At 40.8% G+C, this 24,627-nt stretch overlaps 1 protein-coding gene across 1 annotated transcript; it reads right to left on the bottom strand. All coding sequences in view use genetic code 11, as the record gives it.

Annotated features, from left to right (window-relative positions):
• Positions 1 to 863: 863 nt before the first annotated feature.
• EGR_08607 (hypothetical protein) lies at positions 864 to 14,891 on the bottom strand (the record flags this gene model as incomplete). The annotated part of the gene is made up of 3 exons (XM_024497856.1): positions 864 to 1,027; positions 5,721 to 6,314; positions 14,714 to 14,891. The coding sequence occupies 3 exons, from the start codon at positions 14,889 to 14,891 to the stop codon at positions 864 to 866; spliced, it is 936 nt and encodes a 311-aa protein (XP_024347730.1).
• Positions 14,892 to 24,627: the final 9,736 nt, after the last annotated feature.

Raw genomic sequence — 24,627 nt, 5'->3', positions numbered from 1 at the left:
GGGGAAGGTAGAATGTTAGAGGCCTAGGTTATTGGCTGTGCAACAGATAAGCTAGTGTGAGTATGACCCAAGTGAGTGGTAGTACACCTAGAGTGTTTAAATATTGCCTCACCTCTCCCCACCGCTACTCATGAGTCAATGGACAAGGTTTTATGTTCGCCTATCGACAAGAGCATTCCCTGCTTCCCTAGCTATAACGCTTACCTGCCTCGGTCTCACGCACATGGGACGAGCATGGGTGTTACCGCCGCAGGAAATCATTTTCTACCTACAGTGTGCTTGCATATCCAACCAACCACTCACTCATTCGCTTAAAGTACTTAAAAGCTGGTAGTATGGAGCTCATCCACTAACTTTCCAGCCCCTTTGTACTTTTAAATTAAAGCAACACCTCGACTGCAGTTGAATGAATTTATGGGTGCCCTTAACAAAGGAGAAAACAACAATCAGGCATTACGGAGGCAACCCAATCTCAAGCTCAGCAACACGGTTAGTGACGGGGTTAAACCAAAACGTACAAAGCTGAAGTCTGCAGTGATATAAAAATGAAAAAAAGGAGTAAAATTGAAGTACTTATGAAATAAGATGGAAGCTACTTTACGTAGCATATTTCAAAAGGCAGGTTTTGCTTTCGAGCAAACTTTTCTACGCGGAATATGATGGAAAGACTGCAGCCCTTGAATTTGAAACGTGATGCAAAAGCGTTGCATGATTGTCTTTCCTGTTACAAATTTAAATCCAGTCAATGTCACAGCCATTCAAAGGCCATAATTACAGCAGTAATCACAGGCGGATTGTAAGATAACGCCAGCATCGGAAGTGTTTTTGTGGACATAGTAGTCATTTACCGGCAGCCCACATTTTTAGAGGAGGAAGTACCTCACCTGAAGATAAGGATTTCCTTGAGTACCCATTGTAACTGTAGCATTCACAGAGGCGATCCGCTGATGCAGCTGTTGTTGAAGCAGAGCTGCTTGCTGTATTTGCAGGAGTTGGTGATTGGCATCGCCGAGATTCACGATTCCGCCTGGAATAAAATCAAGGAATAAGTGGTCGGTGAGTTCGCAAGCTCCTCTCTCCCCATTATTTTAATAAACTTCTCTTCTGGAAAGGATTGATTTATTTTGACACCGCCAGCGTCACATATGCGCGACACTCCATACATACGAGAAGCATTCAATTAAAAGGGAATAAATTGGATTTGGGGAGAAATAAAACATTTAGACTGTTGTAATCGACTTCCCTCTGAGACCAGTGGCCAACACCTTAGTCGATTCTTAAAAAAGGACACAACAACAGAAGAACTGTTAAAACAGGTCGGCCTTTAGCATCGCACCCGATCTCAAGTTCTGACACATGTGTAGCAGAGACATAAAAACTACACAACAAAGACGGGACATTAAAGCAAGAAGTTTCTAAGGGCCATTCTCTGTTAGATGTTTTATTGAGAAACGTTTCAACGAGAAATAATTGGCATTTGCGGAGGCATTTGCTGCAGAACACCATCCAGACCTCAGTAATACTTAGCAAGTCAATTTCTCCAACAGTTAGCGGTAAGAATGTGAGAGATGGATAGATTGGCGCCGGCGACATTGCGACATTCATCAGGAGATTTTCATTCCCGTTGTGATGACAGATGCAGAGGAGTAACCAAAACAAGGTGGGAACTATTTGACCGCTTTAGTTAAATATGATTTTTTATTATCACAAAAAAGATATCAACAGCACACATGCATCAGATAAAGAACCCTGCTCTTTCGGTAAAAATACAGGGAATACTGACTCCCTCCCTTTGGATTTTAACAATAGGCGAATCCAGTTTAGAGGCGCCCTCAGAGGCAACTCTGAATGCAACATTTCAATCAAAATTAGTCACTGATGCCAGTCACAAACCCTCAAATATGTCAACATGGCATTGACGGAGACTAGTTAGGAGTGTAAACTTGGGTTTGTAAACAATCACAAAGGAATTGGTAGACAGTCGCAAACACTCGACAGAGAAGGACTAAGTCCGACCCGTACAAATCAAACCACGCCGAATTGTGCAATCTCCTGTGTCAACGGCATCAGTTTGCTGTCAAGGTAAAGGAAGCTGTCTTGGAATGGGAAAGAGTAGAAAATGGTAGCGAAATTCATCAATCTCTTGCCTTTTCTTCGTTGATATCCAGAACAAAGAAAAATTTAAGTGAGATCCATGACTCGTTCGACGGTTATTGCCTTTCATTCCCTCAATGCCACAAAAGACAGCACACGGCAAGTAGGTCGTATGAATCTAATTATTCACGAAACGCATATGTAAAGTTGTCGATTCTAATGAGGGGAACTTGAAATAACGCCATTCAGAAGGATGAATCCCTTCTTTTCTCTTCGTACTTCGCTAGGTTACTAGTTCACCTGGTGGTCAAATCCTTGAGTGATGATGGCATATCAGAAACTATATCGTCGGAGTGTAAGGTCGCTGCCATGCATCTCCCAAGGTGTTACGGCCTCGAATACGGTTGAAAGGAAATGCTTGTCAGGAAGCAAAAAAATGTACGTAAGGAGGGACCCCTAGATACAAACTGCGAATCACATGAAATTTGGAATGAGGAAAGGTTGCAGCAGATATGGGAAGGAATGGTTGCGAGTGGATGAGGAGTAAAAGAGGAAGAGGGAAATGAAAAGAGAATGGCCCAGACATCACAAATGACAGCTAAAGAGTGGGCAAATGCTCATGTTTGCAAAAATATTCGGTTCCGGGGGCAAAAAGGCAATACTCCTCCCGAACTTTAACGAGAATAAACGCTACTTTACTCAATAAGAGTCCCACAAAGTTGCCGGAATAGATTCTTCAAAGCCACTAAAATCAAAAATGATAAATTCTAACTTTCCATTGTAACATTTCTTATCACAGAAGTGTCACAAAGTAGTTTTTTCCCAGTTAAAAAAATTGAATCGCATACATAAGTAATGGGACTGAAAAAAAAACAGAACGAAGGCGAATTTTGAACAGTGTCAAATTGGGAGCCCGTTTTCGGAACTGATCTTGATATTTAGAAGCCAAAACAGTGGAAGGCAACTCCTCGCAGCTTCACCCCTCTTTCCTGTTTAGCACCAGTTGCTGTCTCTTCAAATCCCCGCAATGTAAGGAAATACTACACCCTCAGTTCCTGTCCGTCGTTTCCTGTCTCAGAGACGTTTTCAGGGGCGGTTTCGTCTCACCCTATTGCGGTCTCCCGCTGTTTTGGAATTGACTATTGCATTGAAACATCCCAAATTCTGTCATCTGGAGTGGGAGCCTTTCCCCCATGGCAATGAAGCAGACTGTTATTCTTTTCTAGGAACCCACCCTATCATGCTGTCACTAATTTGGTGTCTGAGGAAGTTCGAAAGCAGGAAACATTTCTTCGTGTTGAGTGACTGATGTAGTCAAATCATAGCTGGGAACGAAGAACAGACAGTGAAGTCAAATCTACCAGATGACGGAAGGGAATAGAGCCTTCCTAAGGAAGTAATCTTCTAGTACCGAAAAGATTTTAGCTGACATCTCTATGACAAATTGTGGCGAATGAAGTGAACAGCGGGAAAGGTGGTTAGCATAAATTAATTGTTACTGTCCATGACAAGAACGACAATCAAGTTGCAACTCTTCATCCAATGACAATGACAAGCTTTAGCCAATTACCACCAACCCTGATGAATGCAGTTAGTCGGATAACACAATAACACCCACTTCTGAATGAAAAGCTAACACTAAATCACTAAGAATAGGTCGAATGGACATAAGCTTGTCGGCAGAAATAAAATCAACAAACGGAGCAGACACCCTCACCTCAGGTCTAACTGTCCCAGGGCAAGGGGCCGCTCAAGAAGGGGAATCCATTGGCAAAATGAGAAGGTCGCTAGAACAGATGATGCTTGAATCTACCATCATGTCGCAAATGCAAAAACAATCGCTAAATACGACCACTGGGTGTAAGAGGAGGCGGACATTGTCAACCACCCCCTCTCAAATGGCAAAGTAGGGGAACCAGTAGCATGGTCCTCTTTGTTGCACGCAATAAATCAACTTTGAGTTTGAAGGGACTAGACAGTGTTTGCGCTCCGATTATGACTGTTTAACTACGCAGGTTAAACTTGGATAACCAAGGTTAAACTTCGTCAAGTCTTTAAACATCGCATGTTGAACGGCATCATTGCTTGATGCGGTGTTGTATGCAACTTCCCTGACTAAGACGACGCTCAAACCAAGACAGGGAAGCATAACTAGCCACCCATCCCTTCCATAAACTCAATAAATACCACTTTCCTCAGCAGTCTAGGGACCAAATCGGCAACTACAGTCAAGACGTTCTATTCAGTTTTTAACCAATTCAGCATTCGTTTACAAACCAAACACAAATCCATTTATCCCTAGCTTAAGAACACACCACATCAATTTTATTGCAGACTCAACCAACCTGTTTGTAGCACGCCTTGATATAAATACTTATCAAGTCACTTATTTGTGATGACCTGCTTAGATGAGTCAGGGCGTTACGCTACTTGGCCAAAAGGGTGAAAATGGAGTAAGGCTTACCCACCGCACCACACTGTTTGACAAATATTCCAAATTCAAATTCATGCACCAAAACGAGTAACGAAGCAAGCAGGAGTTTACGTGAAGACAAACAGAACTGCCTAAAATAGCCCCATAAAAAAGAATGAACAATGAAAGAAATTCAGACACCTGACGCCTCCATTTGTTAGGAGAGAGGACGAAATCAGGACAGCTTCCGTGAAAATACAAAAACAGGCGCCTCTACTCATGCCAAATGTGCTACTGTTCCTTCAGACCATATAAATGCCTACAATGAAGCCACTTCCAGGGTACCTTTAAAGTTAGGTATTAGGCTAACTTAAACAAAAGTTCGAGTTTAAGAGGACCTATTTTGGGAGGCGATTTCAAGCCATTTGGTCGATGTAAACTGGAAGATGTAGAATCGTCCCAGATTGCATATGAATTGTGAAACAAATCGACCAAGAACCCAGCTGAATGATATGCTAACAAAGGCGACTTAAAAGAGTAAGCATCAAAAGATATGCAGTATTTTTAAAGCCTTTTGCCAATTCACCCTCCAATCAATTGAATTATAAGGGAAGGAAACTGAACCACTTTCCACATGCTCCCCTTCTATATTTAGACATGGATCCTGCTGTTTAACTAATAGCTGAAAAGCTTCAGGAACTCATGGCAGCATTCCACTCTTTTGCGATTGGCCATTACACTTTTGCCGGTGATTGCGTTTATCGTCTGTCAACCTTTTAAGAAATTTAACAGCAGGTTGTATGCCAATCGACAGCTCAAAATCAGGAAGACATCTAATCCACTGGCCTAGTGTTCACTGGAATGACGATGGACCAACAATCACCAAGACGGGATAGCCGCTGAAAAATACACGACCACCTCGAAAAAACCTTTGCGGCATTCAAATGGTAGGAGTTCCACGCCTTCATGGAGGAAAAAACCTCAAATCATGACCACAAGTTGTATAAACGTGCTGTCACGTGCCTGCTCTCTTGATTAACAGAATCCAAAATGGCCTTGGCAGTCGTGGCGTTTAGCACCGACACGGTGGCATGCCTTTTAAATAGGGATAAAATTAGAGGTCCCGGTGTGTCTTGGGCACTCCAAACAACTACCCAAAGCACGCAACAGTTGAAGGATTATTGTTATTCAATTCAGAGTAATGTGGGTTCACCTGGAGGCGGATAGTTCACAGGCAGGCCGGGAATGTGAAGCATGGCGGGCAGTGCGGCCGATGTCTGCTGACCGACAAGACCGAATCTGCCGGCGCCGAGAACGGGATACATTGAGCACTGACTACTCAGATCGATACCGCAAGGTGGCAGCGAAGGCGGCGGCTCCGAAGGTGGTGGGGGTATGGAAGATTGACCAATTCGAGTGGAGGAGCGCGAAAGACTGATGGGTGGACGTCGTCTTGATGCTGTGTCTCCACAGACTGAGGCGGAAGACGTGTCACGACGTCTTAGGCGCTGCTGCTGACGTCGCTGTTGGCGACGCATGTAGTAGACTGATGAGATTTCGTTGATATTAGGGCCATTTTCGTTGGCATCATCATCGTCGTCGATTTCAGGCGCCTCGTTATCAATATCAGAGTCACGGGAGGTTGGGTTATTATTGCTGTTATTAGAGCCAACAAGGCGCCCACGAGATAAGTTATCGTCGCCGATAGACGACGAATTCAGTATATCTGAACTGTCCCCGCCCACTTCATCAGCTGGGGGAAAGTGCCGATACTGACCGCCACCACTAAGTGGTTGGTCCATCTCTTCTGAGTCAAATAAAAAGAAAAGTCGAAAGTACAAATGCAACAAAAAATAACGGGCTTAAATTTTCAAGATCATTAGGAATGGCAAAAGAGGAGTTAAGTACCTTGACTAGGTTGGGGAGAAGTGCTGGTACTGGACTTGGGATTCAAACCGCAAATATGGTGGGATGTTCCGATGGACTTACTTCGAAATTTGTTGCACCTTTCACGACTGTTTAGTCCATTCACGCGATTCCTGGATAAAAGATACAAAAAGATGTTTTAAAAGCAGAATTGTACCGTGAATTAGAGCTAAAACTCGGATTTTCGCGACAATTATTTGGATTGCGTTGCTTTTCAAAGGTAGTAGAGGGAGGATTTTCTAAATAAGGGTCTAAGCGAATATCATCCGAGTCTTCAAAAGTAACTGGCCTCCGGCTCATCCGTTGCGCTTAACGGGGTATACACACCCGCAAAGGCATAACCCGACAGGCACCACCATAACTTTAAAGTCCTGTACTGCTACATACCTTGATGGGAATTGGTTGATTAAAACAAGCATGCTTTAACTATTTATTTGGCTACTTTGAGCAAAGTCTACGCATTAGGCAAAAAAGAAAATTTTTTAAAACTATTGTAGCTTTTGGCAAGCAACTAACTTTTTAGAAAGCTGACTAAAAGAGTATTTAGATTGTCCGAATACTATAGTTAGAACCATTTAATACAAACTACAAAATAACTTAGGGCATAAATATTTGCTGCAATTTGCAATCTTTTATGGGCATAGTCATCCAAACACACATTTAACTTTAGGTAATAGAATCATTAATTATTTCTGACAACAATTGTGTAATACGATGGTGGTTTGTCCCTCGGTATCAATAAGGCAGCACTTCTAAACTTTTGGATTCGCCTTCCTCTACCTGGCTGGGTGGGCTGGCCTTCGGGCCACGCCAGTAACTCAAACACCTTCTCTGCGCTGAATATATATTCTGTCCGAGTATTGTGCTTTCTTTCATCTTCAGAGAAGTCTCGGGACGCTGCAACTGCTTCATTGTGACAGGCCCAACGATTATTTCTTCCACCATGGCCTTCATTCCCTTAAAACGAGTTGATAAGTTGAATGGCAACATGCTTTATTCGATGGCGACTATTAAAGGGTACAGATACTGCGAATCGGGCGTGTTTGAGGTGTGTTTCCCCTCCGGGGAGCCATAGCGTCTGACCTAACATAAGGTTCACAATTTCTGACCACCTATCGCCTAAAAAGTACACCCAAACAAGCGTGCATTACATGTATTGTCTCCTCGGGGTCCCGCTTGTGGGTGATATCTGAGTAGTATACCCGCGTTGGCCTTCTTCTGTTAGTACCCATACTTCGTCGTACCCTATTGGGGGTGTACCTTTGTAAAAGCGAATCTTATTGTGATGAACGGTGATTAGCCGAGTGCAGAGTTGTGTATTGCAGACATAGTGGTTCCCTAGTAAGACAAATTTTTCACGCGGAAGGCATCCTTGCTTTACCAATGGTGGAACGTCTGCTGTACTCCAGGTGGCGAAGCAGGTCTATATAGTTCTACTAGGATTCATTCTCTGCATAAGTTGGACTGATTATGTGTGCCATAATTTCTCTTCTATCTGAGGTCTGATAGTTGTAACTGTTCTCGCACAATGTTGAAAGTGTGCCTCATTCCTTCTGTCAGTCGTATTACGTACTCTGGGACGTCGTAGCTGCTGATTCCGTGTTTATTAAAAAATATCGAAATGTACTCTCTTTTTACGATCCGTAAGCTTCTTAAACAGTGAAAAGTCGACTGATGTACATGAGCTGTAGCTCATACTCAAGCGGACACCATTCAAGGCTTCAATCCCAGTCTTCCGGTTGTGTATCCCTGATGAAAGCCTTCAGTAGTCGAACCATAGTGCGACTAGTTCTTATCACCTGTCCATTGCCTTGTGGTCGTTTAAGCGTCGTGCATTTCTTTGGAATCCCGAAGGCCTTACGTAGTCCAATAAAGAGTCGGCCATCAAAATTAAACCCCTGATCACTACGCACCGTTTCGGGTACTCCGCCTTGACAACTCCAGCGACTGACGAGAACTCAAGCGACAGTTTCAGAGTCTTGAGTCGTCATAGGTGGGCGGTGAACAACCCATGGTGTCAATACCTAGTCTTTTCCCCAAAATCCCACTGGGTATAGGACAAAGTAGTGCGATCGCTGTAAAATGGAATCTTTTGAAGCTGCTCTAAGTAACGCAGAGCTGGCAGATATCAAGTACGTCTACGGTGAGCGAAGGCCAACAGCATATTTCACACGAGACGTCCAGCATCTTCTTTTAGCCCACTTGGCACAATTGCTGATGTAACTCTTGGAAAACCGTTCCTATTAATGATTCGGACACCAGTAGGCGCTTAAGAGCCCTAACATCACTTTGGCACTGCAAAACCTCATTCTCTAGATCTATTTTTGCCCAACTCTGCTATATTTTCGTCTGATATCTATGCCCGATGAAAGTATCTCCATCATTGTGGGTCTATAAGAGTATGTAAGGAACCCCTCGTATATCAGGGCTATATTGGGGTCAGTACTCTACGTATTCCTTTAATGATGTTTAGCTGACTAGCTCAAGAATATGGTCCTAACTACATCACCTGTTTCTGCCGCAACTTGTCTTCCAGCCAGCATCCGTATTACTATGCGTGTTCCTTTTTTGCATTGTAGTGTGAAATCGTACTGCTGCACTCCCTTCTACCAAAGTGCAACTGAACCATCTATCTCCTTTATTGTTTTAAATCAGTTCAGCGCCTCAAGCTCCGCCTTCACCATTGGCTTTCACGCTATGGGATAATGTCGGAAGTTTCTAGCTACTACTGTGAGGTTAGCAAATGGTTCACGTTTTGTTGCGTTCTTCTCTCTTGCCTGTTTGGTGATTTTAAAACAACTACGCGTAGATGATAACGTGTTTACTTTCTTCCCTCCCTCTATCCTTTTCCCTTTTTGCTAGTCTACCACCAACAGTTGCGACGATAGCATAGGTTCAAAGTTTGGTAAGGCAAAAATCGGCGTGGAGCAGGGCTTCGCTCTAATTCTTTGAAATAGTGCTTATACTCTTTTACCCATTTACCCACTTTTTCTTCTGCTCTTCCTTTAGTTTATGCAACGGGGTTGCGATTTTAGCACAACCTTTGACTACGCAATTCCGTCTGATTGGTTAATGTTGGTACTCGGTCTGACAACACAGTGTCCCAAGAAGTTGAGCGAGTACTGCAAAAACCGACATTTCTATGAGTTCAGTCAGAGTCAGACCTTCGTTGCAGATTGACAGAATTCTTCCAAATATCTATATCAAAGACGATAATATCGTCCATGCATATTATGCAACGTCTGAGAGTAGGGAAGTCTTACTTGCAGTCATCTTGATCATCTGTGCCTCTAACAGGCCATGGGAGGTAATTAGTGAAAATTGCTGACTTTTCCCTCTGGTTTTGCACTGTAAAGATAGAGCGAATCTTCTATTTTCTCCGTGTTGGTGGATGAGAGATCCAACTTGGATAAAAATCGCATGATTATTTTGACACCTGTGTTGAAGCGGAATTAACAGTATTGTAGGACGCAAAGTAGATGTCTGTTGAAATGGCGGTTCCGATGCAGTTGCGTTCCAGCTGCATTGCCCTGTTCAGTGTTGACAGCACCAACGCAATCATGATCACACTCGCGATGGTTGCATGAGCTGACGTTGAGAAAAGTGAAACATGAAAGCGCATCACCGTGTTTTGGGACCTCTGTTTTATCCTTTTTTGCATTTAATCACCAAACGTACCGTATGTCAATGAGCCCCTTTAATAATTAAACCTGATGAAATCGTAGACAAATTGTATGGTAATTGAAAGATGGTGTTTCATAGGGTTATTGAAAATTATAACGCTAATGATACGACTAAATGAGAATGATATGCTATCACCAAAATGGCGAAAATCAAGTGACGTTAATAAAAGTAACCAAAATTATGGTACAAATAACGTCACAAACTTTACAGAACAAGTGAGCTGGCCCTCTTAAAACTAATCGGATACAACAACAAGGTAAAATATTGTCAATACTATTTAGGAGGTTTTTAACTTGCAGGTCGTTGGAATTTTAGTTAAATTAAAATTTTCCCTGTATTTGGAATAACCCTGCTTGTGACATCTGCAACTGTTGAATGCATGCATGGTATTCTGTGCGGAAAAGAGCTGTAGGCTTAAGATGCTGCCACCACCTCCAATAGCCAGTGGAAGACAGAGGCTTAATCGGAACCTTCAGCCAACCCACCCAGAAAAAGTTAAATCATGTGTACTCCTGCAAATGCTAGGTTACTAAGGAGGAATATAAAGACCAGGATGATGGGAAACAAAAATAATTAGCGAAAATTCGAAATGTGAAAAGAAGTGATGAAGAAGGCTGCAGCGATAAGACCCCTACAAGGGAGGTTTGTGTTTACTCGCCCATATGAAAATTTTTAAATAACGTACTCGCTCACCCGATGGATTTCTCAGCCCAAGACATCTCATAAAGTAGATGGAATGCAAAATGTGAGCTTACTTAAAATAAATGCAAAAACTTTGAAAAGCAATGCAATTTTTTCTAGTGAATTTAATAGGGCGACTTACTGTGATGCACAAATTAGGTTAACATTAAGTAAAATTTATTAAAAGCATTATTTGAAATACAATATTTGGTGAAATAATCAGCATTGTATCCTATAACCCCTTTCCAATGGGACACAAGCTCAAGAATCCTACGTCTAAAACGCCTTTTACATAAGTAGGAAAGCAAAGCGGTGCACTTTGTCCGATTTATTGTTAGTAATTTGTGAGCAGCTCTGTGCTGAATAAGCGGAGAATACAGACAAGTAAATCTCAAATACTTCCACCAACAAGAAATGGAGTAACGAGTTGCGTCCTGCCCAATTAATCATGGCAAGTCACTTGCTAGAAAATTATGAGCAAATTTATGTAGCTTTTATGAACGAAATTCCGAATTCTATAAGTTGACCTAAATACATTAGTCGTTGAAATAATCAGCATTAGAAATCTCACTCCCAAATAAACCGTTTTCACGCAAGAAGTACCAGATTACCCCATTTTTAGTACTTTTGCAATTATGCGAACATCTAGCGATAGTGGCGAGAAAAGGTGATAATTGCCATTTAAAGCATAAACGTCGTGAGGGAATAAGTGGAGGATGAGGTTGAGGCTGTATCTCCCCTCCTCAGTGGTAATTTGTGCTCGCCCTTGTTCAAGCGAATGGATAAATCTCCTGAGAATGATGCGGTGTCTTGGATTTGTGGAGCATATAGGAGGACACTTAAGGAAAACCAATGAGACGTCTGCTCGATTAACGAATAATGATATACCAAACTCACCTTTCCTCATATATCAGTTAAGATATCAGTAGCCCGGTAAATATTTTCCCCCAAATAAGGGTTTTAATAGTTTGCAACATGGAAGTTGTGAAAAGTAGCATGACGACAGCCTTTGCAGTACATCGCACGTCATTCAATAAGGCATGCCAGGTAGCAATAATTTACTATGTAGGTTCCACGATCTTCGACGTCGTAAATAAGCTGTTCCACTGAGTGCACTTGGGAGTCGGGGCCCACTCCTCTGTACAGAGTCTTTCTAAAGGTGATACAGCCCTCCACATTATTCGTTCAGGGCAAGAATAAAACGCTATAGAGGATAGTAAAGAATAGGGATAGAATAGCACATTCCTGCGCTTTGAAATGTATGTCATAAACCTCATTCCTTCTTAAAGTTTCTAAAGGTTAGGAGTTACCATAGTTACTAGATGAAGAATACCGCATATAAATATTGCCGACCACCGCTGACTATATAAATAAATTTGCAATGGTACATTTTCATATAGGGATTAGGCTACTTAAAAAGAGCTAGGCGATACCAGAAGTGATGATCATTATAAGTGTATCTTCCCGTATACTATTTGAAAAGTCACTAGTGTAGCAGCATTCAAATTTGTTGGTGTGTAGAAGGGTCGGATGCATATAGCTATGAATGGTATCCCACGTCGTTAGATATTGATGCGATCAGTGGAGGCCAAATAGGCTGCGTAGTTAAAAGTCCAATTAAATATCATTTAGTTGCAAAATTCTTTTCTTCTTTAACTTCCATCCAAAAGACATCTTTTCGAGAATTGGCGTCAATCGCGATGCAGGAGAGGAGGGAGTGATACCGTAGCGAGTAAAGTATAAGTCGCGTAATCAGACTCATCACTCAGACCTAGTTATTTATCAAAGGATATCAAAAATATTCACACAATTTATTAGTTATGAAAAAGTAGATATTAAGTCGACTGTACTTAGGTTAAATGCAAAATACAGATAATGAGATTTAATTGGCCGTACATTTCAACCAGCACTTTTGAAAGCTTGGAAAAGGTATTTGAAATAATACTTTTCAACAGCAGGTACAAAAGTGGATTGTTCCATGTTTACTTCTCCCACCTCCAGTTTCAGATTGCTTGATTTAGAAACATGGCTAGAGTAAGACATCGCCCATTGTGGCAATGCGGGATTCTACAAACGACCGCAGTTGTTTAGAGGAATCAGAGTTTGTTCTTTGCATGGCGACCGATGGCGCCTGCTTGATTTAAGAGTAATGACCACTCTACCCGCCTGCCACTTAGAAGGGATATTCAAACAAGCATGTATTGCGCAAATTTACATTCAATTTTAAGGTTTTTGTAATAACCACTTCTTTCCCAAAAGATTACGCACAAATAAACGTATATTTAAAGTACTTAAACTGCTTTAAGGAAGATAAGCAAAGTACTCAGCCGTTCATGGACTCGTTGCTACATAGGTAAAGCCATTTAAAGTAAATAACACTTCCAACTGCATATTCATTGAGGGATAACATAATCATTTCTAAGCTTGAAAAAGTACTTAACTTCAGAGTATGACAGTACGAATCCATTCCAATTTCTACACGTGTATTAATAAATGTTTATATTTAATAGGATTTTTACATATGGGCTAACCCCGTTCCTCTGAACAGTTTATAAATAAGTTTAACAAATTCAGAGGGTTTTCCTAAAAACACCATTTATTAAAATCAAGCCGCGTTACCAAACATATTTCCTCAAAATACCGCAGCATGATGAGCAGCTTTCACTACTTCAATAGAGGCATCAAATGCCATTGTTGACAAAGTTTAAGGCAATCTGCAAGCCTTTTTTCATAAGGATACCGAAAATTATGAAGCAAATGATGCGGCTTGATTAGACTGATGTGATGGCAATAAAATGATGAAAATCCTGTGATTGACAGTGAAAGTATTCAAAAATATGCTACAAAGTACATTAAAAACTTAATGAACAAATTTTAATCTCTCTATTAAAATAACTTGCAAACAATCCATGCGTTTGCAATACGGAATCTCACCACCCTGAATAAGTAAGCATTCATGCTTATCAAGAGGTTTGAATACCGCAGCTCGATGTGCTGCAATGGGTGCAGTGGGGTCAAAGGAAGAGTTTGGTTCATAAAGTAGAACTCGTCCTTACCAGAATCTATCATTTAATTTTTTGCTTCATGACGGATCCAATTTCTACATTTGAATCATTTATTACTAAAGAAAGGAAATTTCTTATCGTCCTTAAATGTAATGGCGACACCGCGACTAGTAGTAGAAGCATCGAGCCTAGTGCGAAATTCCGACTACCACAGGTATCACAGCAAAAATCAGTGCAAATAATGGGAAGATATAAATTTGGAGAAATCCCAGTGATCTGCTGGTCTTAACCTATTAAGTAGCAATGATACCATTTCATAAAGAACAACAAGATTAATTACAAAAGCAATTCTAATAAAGCTTATCATATGTCTCTCCTGATTTCCACTATATCGATGATATTACTTCGGCCTAATTAAGTCGTAGCATCGAAAACATGATTGCCACCAAAAATGTGGAACAGGCCACATTTCGACTACCATAACATTTGTAGAAGACTTTATTTGATAACCCTGGTAAAAGCTGCAAGCGGTTTATCGTGTTCAAGTATTATGAGTGACTGGCTTTGGTAAAGCCAAATAAACAAGAGTTATTATGCAATGTGGTACCACTTCACGATTTACTTTACTCAACGTCAACTAGTAAAACCATTGTGAGTCGGGTTTTGTTAGCGTGATCAGGGGTGAGCAACACAATGCCACCGAGAAGCAGCAACACTGATGCCGACGTTTCTGCAGACATCTACATTGCGTCCTGCAACACTTTCAATTCCACCTTACAGTGCCCATTCAGAGAAAGTAGTGAACAATTTTCACTAGGTCCCTTCCAAATTATGCTAGAGACAAGGATGTGTGAAGGTGAATAGTGATCAGCCGATGATCAAGATGTCTGAGATTAACGCTCCCGTGTACGATTGTGTCTGATCTGCCCTCCGACGTCGCGAACGTTGGCCATGGCAAAATGCGCACCCGCTTCCACGCTGCCAGCAGATCTGCGAAAATGTGTCCCTACAGCAGGTCTGGCTGTGTGATCACCACCACGACCTCTATTCCCTTGCTTCAAGCCACAGTTAGATTGTCCGATTGTCATTGTCAAAATACTCAGCAAAATCCATAAATTGTGGAGGTTGGATGATATAATTAAGTCCACTAGGGACTTGCTTCCATTAAATATGTGGTGATACTATATTGCGGAAAAACGATGCCTTCTCTACGCCTCCACTTCTAACTGAAATGAACTCCTATATGCCACTGATCATTACCTACAGAAAATGGAAGTGTCAAGAGGGAGTAAATGCAGAATATTACTCCAAATTATAAGCTTACTTTGAATTTCATATTTTACTAAATGTCTCTGCTTCTGGCTACAAGTACCTGCAACTGTTGTTTGGCCCACGATATGCATCAGTGCAGCATCGTGCAGCTTTGAGCTGTGCAAAGCCAGTGAATACCTCCTCCTCATGTGCAAATCGCAAGTAAAAGAATACTTAGGATGCAATGGAATCATAGAGGTGCGTCTTCGACAGTAGAAAAAAAGGTCCTTTTACTTGCACGAGACTTTCATAACTGCTGTTCCTGACTCGCAGAAGATTTTTGACATTTTTTTGCATTAAGGTTATCTACACAGAAGTGCCCAATTTGCCCACAGATTAAGGCCCGCAAAGTGGGAACTATGCAATTGCCCTGCACTTGTTGCTTTGCTTAACTGTTTGTTTTTGCTTCGCGAACTACTTAATCATCGCGGGTTATTCGTCGATCCACACAATGGCCCTCTGATCATGCATAGAGCTTTACCGCCTTTGTAAATTGGTGGTAGATCTTTTTACCTGCATAAGAAAAAATTCGACTTTGAAAGGATGGTATTTTCCTTATAATCCCATTAGTAAAACGACAAGTTTAGCTATGTGTTTTCAGTAATTTTCACTATAATCGTAGCATTGTGTGATTTTCAATTATATTTAGGCGTCCCGAGTCTTCGCAGAGGTTATAATAAGACATGACATTGAGGTTACCACCATGGTCAGAGGTACATGTCGACTAGCAGAAATACATCTTGTTGTTTGTAACCATGGTCTACTGTATGTTTAATTATGACCATGTCTCTTCGGTCATACCTTTAGCCTTCAAGTTAATAGTTTATATTTTAGTATTTTATCGTTCTAATCAGAACTGTTGAAGCTTCGAAAATGATGTCATTTTGCCTAGAATTAAATATTTAAAACCAGTAAGTGCAGACCTGTCTTAGTGATTTTTTCATTCAGTCAGAGCATTGTTAGTTTCAATGGTATTTGTAGAATCACGAGTCTTTGCTGTTGTTGTAATAAGCGATGGCTGAGAGGTGACTAACATGGTGTGAAGAAAATGCCGCAGAGCAGAAGCGCATTCTACCGAATTTCAAGCACCCATGTAGTTCAACTAACAGTTAGGCCTAATGCGGCATCATTTTGACTTCTAAATTTGTCCCATTTAAGGAATAAAATGAAAAATTGCTTAACTAGGATGGGTGATATGGGCGAATATTTCCTGACCTGCTGGCATCTTATCCGACTTACGATGAGAGATGAGTTTATAATTTTGTTATTCTTCAATAGTGCAGACAATATTGGTTTTTCCCCAAGTGTTCCAATATTTGTTCTACAAATCTAAGATATCACTTCATCCTCAAGCAATCCTAGTTTTTCACTCGAATAAGGGCTAAAACAAATTGCCGCTGGGGCAGGGAGATACTGCCTTAACCTCAACTTCCATTTGTTCCCTGACAATTTTTATGCTCTGAACGGTAATTTTTATCTCTTTTCGACACTAGCACTAGGCGATCAGGCAAGCGCATGCAAGGAAAGAGTAGGATTGAAACCAAGGAGTCTAAGTCGGATATTTTACTTTTTGAGCAAAAGCACATTTTTTGACGTGAGTATCGCAAGCTTGTGTCGCGTCGGAATGGAGTCAAAGGTTATAATGCTGATTATTGCTTCTGCTAATGTGTTTGAGACATCTTATAAAATTTGCTGATTGGTTTACAAAAGTTGTATGAATTTGTGTGGTTAAATCACATATGGAGATCTTTTAAATTCTTCACATTTGTTAAGTTACAGTTGTATACTTTAATAGGTTTGTATTACTATTAATATAAAACTATCATAAAAGAGGCTGCCTCTTGTCACCAGTCTGCTCTTTTCAAGGCTTGAAGGCAGAGGTGGAGGAGAGAATCATTGTGTATTACACATAAACTAGGATGCGCAAATAGTTGTGTAACAAAACCAACTATTTTATTTGATTTCTAAATAAAATCTGGACGTACATTTGTGTCATATATATCGGATTGATTACACCCTGAGGGTGGCAGGTGATGCAAGTGAGCCAACCTTGTGACCGGCAATGCGATTTTAAAAATAGATGCCAAAATAAGCAAGCAGAGATTTATTTTACCTATACGATCTTTTTTATTTGGCTTAGAAGCATAGAGCCAAATTTTGACAACCTGATTGAATGGATAGAAGTCTTTGGGCTTCGTAATTGCCGACTCAAATGTAGTAGCTAAGTTTACTGTTGTCAACCGCTTGTGATCCTTGTTTGAGTGAGAAATCTGATAGTTCACATGTCAAACAAAATTGGTAACTTTCAAATCTATACTGCTACATTTACTCAATCCAAACAACGATGCAAACCCTCCTGCCTCGTCCTATTCCTCTTCCTCCTTCTTCCACTCCATCACCACATTGTTACTGTTGATTTATCTAGGGACCCCAAAAATGTCGGTCGTGATTACGCGCAGAAATATTTGTTTGACGAGGTTTGAGGGAATGTTTCGACTAGAACCGCAGTTATGATGCTGAACGAAACGAGACGCTGATGACTTCCATCCAGGATTTCACGTTTTATAATGCGATGTTCAAGTGGATTAGCTCGAAAAGCAAACTTGACTGAGATGGGCGTGTCACAGAACATGACTTGGATGTTTGCAATAATGGTCAAATTTTAATTCATCTATGATAGGTCGCACGGATGGGCAGATGCCACTAGTTATCATGTGTCTGTCCAAAGAACTGGGGGAGTGGTACCTTGTCTGAGGATAGCAGACATGAAAAGCACTTTGGACAGAATGTTTTCAACCCTTGGTAATTTGAGCGCAGCTTTGCGCCGTAAGTGAACTCGATCTCACCACTGCATCATTCATGATAATTCAACTGTACGCCGTTGATTTCCTAATTGTGTATACGTCGACAGTGTAAAATATGCACGAATGTCACACCCATTGGCAAAGTGACTCAAAAAGAACGCATTATTGGCGCGAATCTCAACAGTTCCATACTAGGGAGAACGCTTTTTCGCTGCGAAAGTTTATTGGGATGAACAAAAGCCCAGCTCATTTGCCTTCACTTAGTCTTTTCAGATGATCTTCTCCAACACTGTCAGCTCCTACGTCTTCTCAGATCGTGTCTCGTGCGTACTGAGGCAAGAAATGTGACGAAGATAAAATATAGACTTTTCAGTCCTATGATTATGAGGAACTCTGAAATGCATAGGTGTTAAGAGCTATGCAGAAGAGGATGGCTTCAAGGAAGCATGAAGTTCCTAAAAGTGAGAGGAGAAAGATGTAGAAGCATCTTATGCCTGTGTTTGTGTTGACTAAGTATCACATCGTGGGAGGACACAACCCTCTCTTAAGTGAACAAATTTGAATACAATGGAAGTGGAGATGAGTTATTGCAACAGTATTTTCTGGACGTGGTGATTTAGCTTCTCCTCCGTCTTAATGGCACGATTTGTAAGGTGTCTGTACAAGAATGGAGTACTATCATGAACACGGATTGTATAAGTCACAATTCAACTTGGCTTTTATGCTTCAATCAGCAATTAGCTGCTGGTTTGTAGAAAGCGTATCCAATATATGCATCAGTAAGGGGGTGTTGAGAGATTTCTAGAGCCACACTTTGCATACCACTAAAAGGTCATCTGCTTCTTTTCAAAATATGATGTACGAGAAATAGTCTCATATCTGGTTTTACCTTTCAATATGCTAATTTGCATATTCTCAGGTGGATCGGTTTTGCTTCCTTCTGCACCTAGTGGCCGCATTTAATACTAAAGGTCATCATCAAGTTGTCTGAGGACTTCTGTATTTTTGAACAAAAATGCCACGACTATTTTAAAGACATGATAAAGAGTAGTCGAACATGTAGTACGGGAAGCTCTCCGCTACTCATTCACACGTTATCAGTACGACAAAGCAAGATTTGACTCTCAGGTTACTGTGTGATGAAGAAATGAGGTACATTTGCTTTCCAAGTTGATGAGATTTTGCCTTACCACAAAGCTTACATGCATTCGCCTGAGAGGTGGAGGCGGTTTTAAGGTGAATGGCCATGACCTATTTTCGTTCCGAGTCGATGTCACTTTTGGCGGAGGATGGGTTGTTCACACGACTGAGGTGGTAGAAAAGCATCCGGCACAATACTCAGAAATAGTTCTTTGGAGTAGTCCTTTCCGAATTCAGTTCTACAACTCCATCCAAATTAAAGTACTGACTAATGACGAGAAACTCGTTTGTCAGTAAAAAATGTGGATTTCTAATGGAAAGATCAAATTTTGCGATATGGGAATGGAATGAATATTGGAGTTATAATTACACAGGAGTCTCCAATGGACTGGCGCATATCGCGTGTCACTATTTGGCAGCCATCTCCTGTACCGCTAGATGTAAACGACGATATACTTTCACAGAGTCCGCCCGTCTTCATTAACTTCATTCCATCGAAGCGAAAATTCGAAGACCTGATCAGCCTCTGCTTTTCCAAACAAATGTCCCAGGGTTATGCTAAACACTCTTGCATCTGATTTGAAGTTGGATCTTAATTGTCTTTTGATTTATCAGTACCCTAGTCTTGCATTTTATGCATAGTCAGGTCTTGATTCGTTATTCCGTCTTACTGGGGCATTCCAGATGAGTTTAGATCAACCGAGAGACTGTTGTCCAGAAGAGATTTAATACTGGGCTGGCTGGTTTCCCGCACTGTCCGGGCATCAGTCATTTTCTATCATGCGTGTGCATTTGAGGTAGACGTCTTAGACTATCTCGGTGATTGCTACAGTACTTCCAAGAGTATTAACGATGCATAAATAACAAAAAATTAAACCATATCTAGGCAATATTTAAAATAGTTTTACTATTTTAAAACACTTGTTTGCTTATATTGATAACCAATGCGCAAAGATAACCGGGTAAATAGGTAGACGGATATTTTGAATGGGTGATCTGACTGGGCCTGTATGGGTGAGTACACGGGTTGAATTGCTTTTATCACAAAAAGTTAGACAAAAAAGTCCTCGCGGTGAGTTTGTATTGTACTGTTGAAACTTGGACTTTCTTGACACATAGGAAGTGCAACGTAGACTGTAACGGTAAAAACGGTGGTGATCTAGACGATGCGCGTTATAGAATCAGCGTGAACTGCATTTAATCTCGATGCCAGTGTATAACCAACCGCTACGCATTACTTAGTTAACTCTTTTGAATCACTTAAAAGAAAATTTGGGTGGATGGGATTGACCAACTGGGTTGTTTTAATCAATGACAAAAAATGTCCCAATTGGTGTTTAATTTTGGAAATTTTGACATTTAAGTCTTCCCACTTCAAACAATAATAATACCTCATATATGAACGCATTAATTCTAATAAATGTATGGTCAGACACAGAAGATTAGCCTTATCTTGCAAAGTTGAGTCAAATGAAAGGGGTGCTTTGCAATTGGCTCTCCGGACCCCACGCATTTTTCCGCAAGATATTTGTCCTATTTATTATGCACAAGTATTATAGTTCTTCTAAAACCTAATGTCTAGTGTTTATTTTAAGCTGATGCCATATTAATAAATTAGCAACCAGCTTTGAGAATTTATTAATATCATAGGTCGTGCATAGTAAGCAGGATTACGCCGTACAACCTGAAGTGCAATCATATTTGGATGACATGATCAAACCTATGCAAAAGATCCGCGTAAGGCGAATACACATTCCACTGCTTTATCATTTATAACTTATTTATAGCTGTAAAAAAGTGTGTTTGCTTTGGAAGTTCAGCGACCCATGCCTTCGATGAAGTGATGAAAAGTCATAGTATGGTAGAAGATGAGACACTTTGATCGGGTTTCTTCAGAAGAGTTGAGGCTACTTAGATGGTTCGAAAGCCATACCACCAAGTGGAAGGCCTATCTGTGAAAACATAGGTTTCTTTTCTTTTGGATATCGCCCATATCACTCGCCTTGGTTAACATCCCGAGTCGACTATCACAGGGTAGTTGGTGCCCTAAAAATCCCCCACGAACCAGTCGTGTCAGTCATCAGTTGTGCCTAAAAGTGGGAAGATATTTAATACCCAAGCCACTAAGTCATCGCTGCAAATTCACTTGACCTGAAGTTTTATCCTGTTTAGGAACTGTATTGGGGAGATGGAATGTGCTGACCTCATACTGGTGGGGACTAGATGATGCTCTTTCAAAGAAGCCACCTCATATGCCTATCGCCAGTCGAAAGTACACTGGCTTCAGTGGACTGAGTGTAAAATAGTTTCCTGGGGATGTTTCACGTCTGCACCTTCTTACTTCTTCGATCTCACTTCAGTACTGCCCCAGCCCCATATCTATCTGGGATCTATTCCCTGTTACTCTACAGTGATTCGATATCACTATTAAAAGGCTTTTTTCGTCTCTGGAAACTAAAGGCCAAAATTAGCTGCTTCTATAGTTCCTCATTTTTTGTTTTAAAATATCTATTGCTGGTGCAATTATTTGAGAGTCTGATATCGAGAAAAGGCATTAGTGATCACCTGGACAAATATCATTAGAGTAAGAATAAGAATACTTTGAAGCTGTATCTCCGTCTCCAATTCTGAGGCAAAAATGACGTTTTCGCCAAGAAGCATGAATTTTGGTATTGCCCTGCAAGAACAGCACCACTTCTTGTTAAACTTTGTAAGCATTCAATTTTAATAGAGTAAAGAAATCTCACCAGAAATGGTTTGACATTCGTAAATAACTGTGCCTCCAGTCCATAATAATCATGCACACAAGGTAAACGTAGCCTCCTGGGGGCAAAGCAGTGCGTTTTTTGAGGTGCAGGAGAGGCGAGTGGTGGATCGTATGGGATGAGAAGTGATACAATCTCTTGCTCAACTTTGAAGTAGAATTCGCTTTCCCACCAAAAGTCAGTCTTTCGCTTGACAAACGATACAAAACTATGCATTTTCGAGGGGTGAATGAAGCGCAGAAAGGCAAAATGATAGCCTTTGAGGCCTAATTTCCCTGCTAATGAACATGTGTGGGACTCATTAGCCTAGGGTTCATTGCTTTTCTTTAGTTAATGGTTGATTAAATGACACGCTTTACCATCGCTTACGCTAAACTCAACAAAAATTGTATCACAGTACAGTCGCGTAAATTACCTTAGCCAGAAGCAAACGTAACTATATTTTTTTGTGATAAAAAGGAGATGAGTGTAATGTATCCATGTTTGAGCAACTGGTTCTGCTACTAAGCCTCTAAATAGTTGGCCAATTCGATGGATGATTTTTGCAGCCTTGGATAGCATAAAGTTACTTTAACCGACACTTTAACAATATGAAGGCTCGAAATGGCTAATAGGCTGACATATTTCTCCAATTCATAATGCATACAATAATTGCATGCACTTTAAAAGTCTACATAAGTCGCAAAAATATCGCTAAACACGGCCATACTGGAAAGTAACCGAACTTCTATGTAATACGATAGTGGTTTATCCCTCGATTCTGGTGAGGCGCCACTTTTGTACTTCGAGTTAGCCCCCTTGTACCTCGCTGGGTGGGCTGGCCTTTTGGGTTATGCCAATAGCCCAGACACCTTCTCCGTGCTGAATATATATATTCTGCCCGAGTATTTTGTCTTCTTTCGTCTTCAGGGAGTCTCGGGACGCTACATCTATGGTCACCTAATACTATTTAAGCGATGGTTTATTCTCACTGGCCCAAGAATATTAATAAGGCCAATGCGTTTTTACTTATAAACGCATGTATAAATGGAGATCCATATTTTGAATTAATTTATTTCAAGCAATCATCGTGTTTCTGTCACTCAACACCTCAACAAATTAAAATTATTCATCTCAAGTCAGATTCTGCAGTACGGATATACAGAAAGACCTAGGTTTTAAGGAATTTCATGCAGCAACAACGGATAAAAACTAACACTTCCAAATCTTCATACCGCAGAAACTTACGATGAAAAAACTATGACTGAAGAGGGCTTTCGATGTGAAATTTCATGTCGTAAAGAATTGCAAAATAATGTACTTTTACTAAAAATAAATTACAGCCAACGTAAGAGCTGGGATTCACTTTATTAATGGTAAATTTAATCAAGTGCTCGCTGCTTTTAGAATACACTTTGCATAGCTTTGGCGCATTCCAGCTTTCCCTCTTTTTTACAAATTTTATCTCCTTATTACTTACCAGGCGAAAAATTAAATGAAATGACATTGTGCTTGATATACAAAGCAAATATTGTCATATTTTACTCCGAATTATTACTAACAATTGTTTAACCAAAGTACTATATATACCCCAAATAATACCACATTGCTGAATTCGGATGAAACAGTAGCATTATTTTTAAGATTTGGGTGCACGTCTCGTGCTAGATCTTAAAGGAAAAGAAGTATTTAGTACCTGATTTGTTCTGACTACCTGATGTATCCCTTCATGTCTACATTTTAAAACTCTCATAGAATTTCTAGAGGCCTCTTTGAGAATAATTACGTAATTATATGGACGTGAGTGAGCAAAGCATGAAAAGCAACTCCTTACTCTTCTTTGCTGCTATCTCTACCATCTCGCTGAACGAGTTGATATTGTGCAGTAGAGCTTCTGTGTCTTAAATTGACGGTTATCTATCCAACGCTCCTTGTTGGAAGGAGCCATAGAAGGCTCTTTTCACTAGCAGCTGAAGGCTTTTTTGCGCACTCCTCATCATCATTGCCCACTTTTGGCGGCTACGAAAGGACTCTGGCAGGCGCCCTTTCTTCCTGGTTAATGAAGAGTTGGGTGAAGGTATCCGGAATCACCCCAGCCTCGACGGCAGCCAAGAATAGATCCTGAGGAAGGGTGTTTACAATTTGGAGTGTACTCTTACGTTAAGAGCAGAACCAAAGGTCATATCTGGCATTTTTAAGACACCCTCAGAATCTTATACTGTTTGTAAAAGGGAAAGGACCATCTCCACCACCACTGTAATAGGTTTGGGCAATTCCCTCTTCTGCCTCGGTCTGCATACCCTTGGAACGAGCAGATGAGTTAGACGAGGGTATGCTTTATTAGCCATCCATAAGCAAATAGGTGCAGATGTCCCAGTTAAGCTTGTACAGGATACATATGTCCCTCGAGGGTCGATAGCGTCCGATCCGTCACGAAGTTCCCCTTCACTGACCACTTCACACCTCGTAATAATGAAAATTAGGTTATTATTAAAAGTTATCAAGGTGTCTCATTTACAAATAAGGCGACTTTGCAAATCTGTCTGCCTTGTAGCCATCTCCACAAGGTTTCTTTTCGAGGTCATCCACATTAAAAAACACACCGAACAAAATATATAAAGCATCCACAAATTAACGGTAGGAGTGCTTAATTGCTGTTCCAAATAGATCCAGAATTTGAGCATTAAGTAAAGTCAGGTAGAAGGAGCAAGAGAGAAGAGAGTATCAAAGGCAATATGGCAGACGCAGCGAAAATGGATGAAGTCAAATGACGCGTTTACCCTCAAGAAATAATTGAAAACTTTGGAATGATCCTTGTTAGCTAC

The sequence above is a fragment of the Echinococcus granulosus genome (genome assembly GCF_000524195.1).
Source record: "Echinococcus granulosus chromosome Unknown EG_S00112, whole genome shotgun sequence".
In the NCBI taxonomy this organism is placed as follows: domain Eukaryota; kingdom Metazoa; phylum Platyhelminthes; class Cestoda; order Cyclophyllidea; family Taeniidae; genus Echinococcus; species Echinococcus granulosus.
The sequence above is the reverse complement of the archived record's forward strand: the minus strand, read 5'-3'. Positions and strand labels throughout refer to the sequence as shown.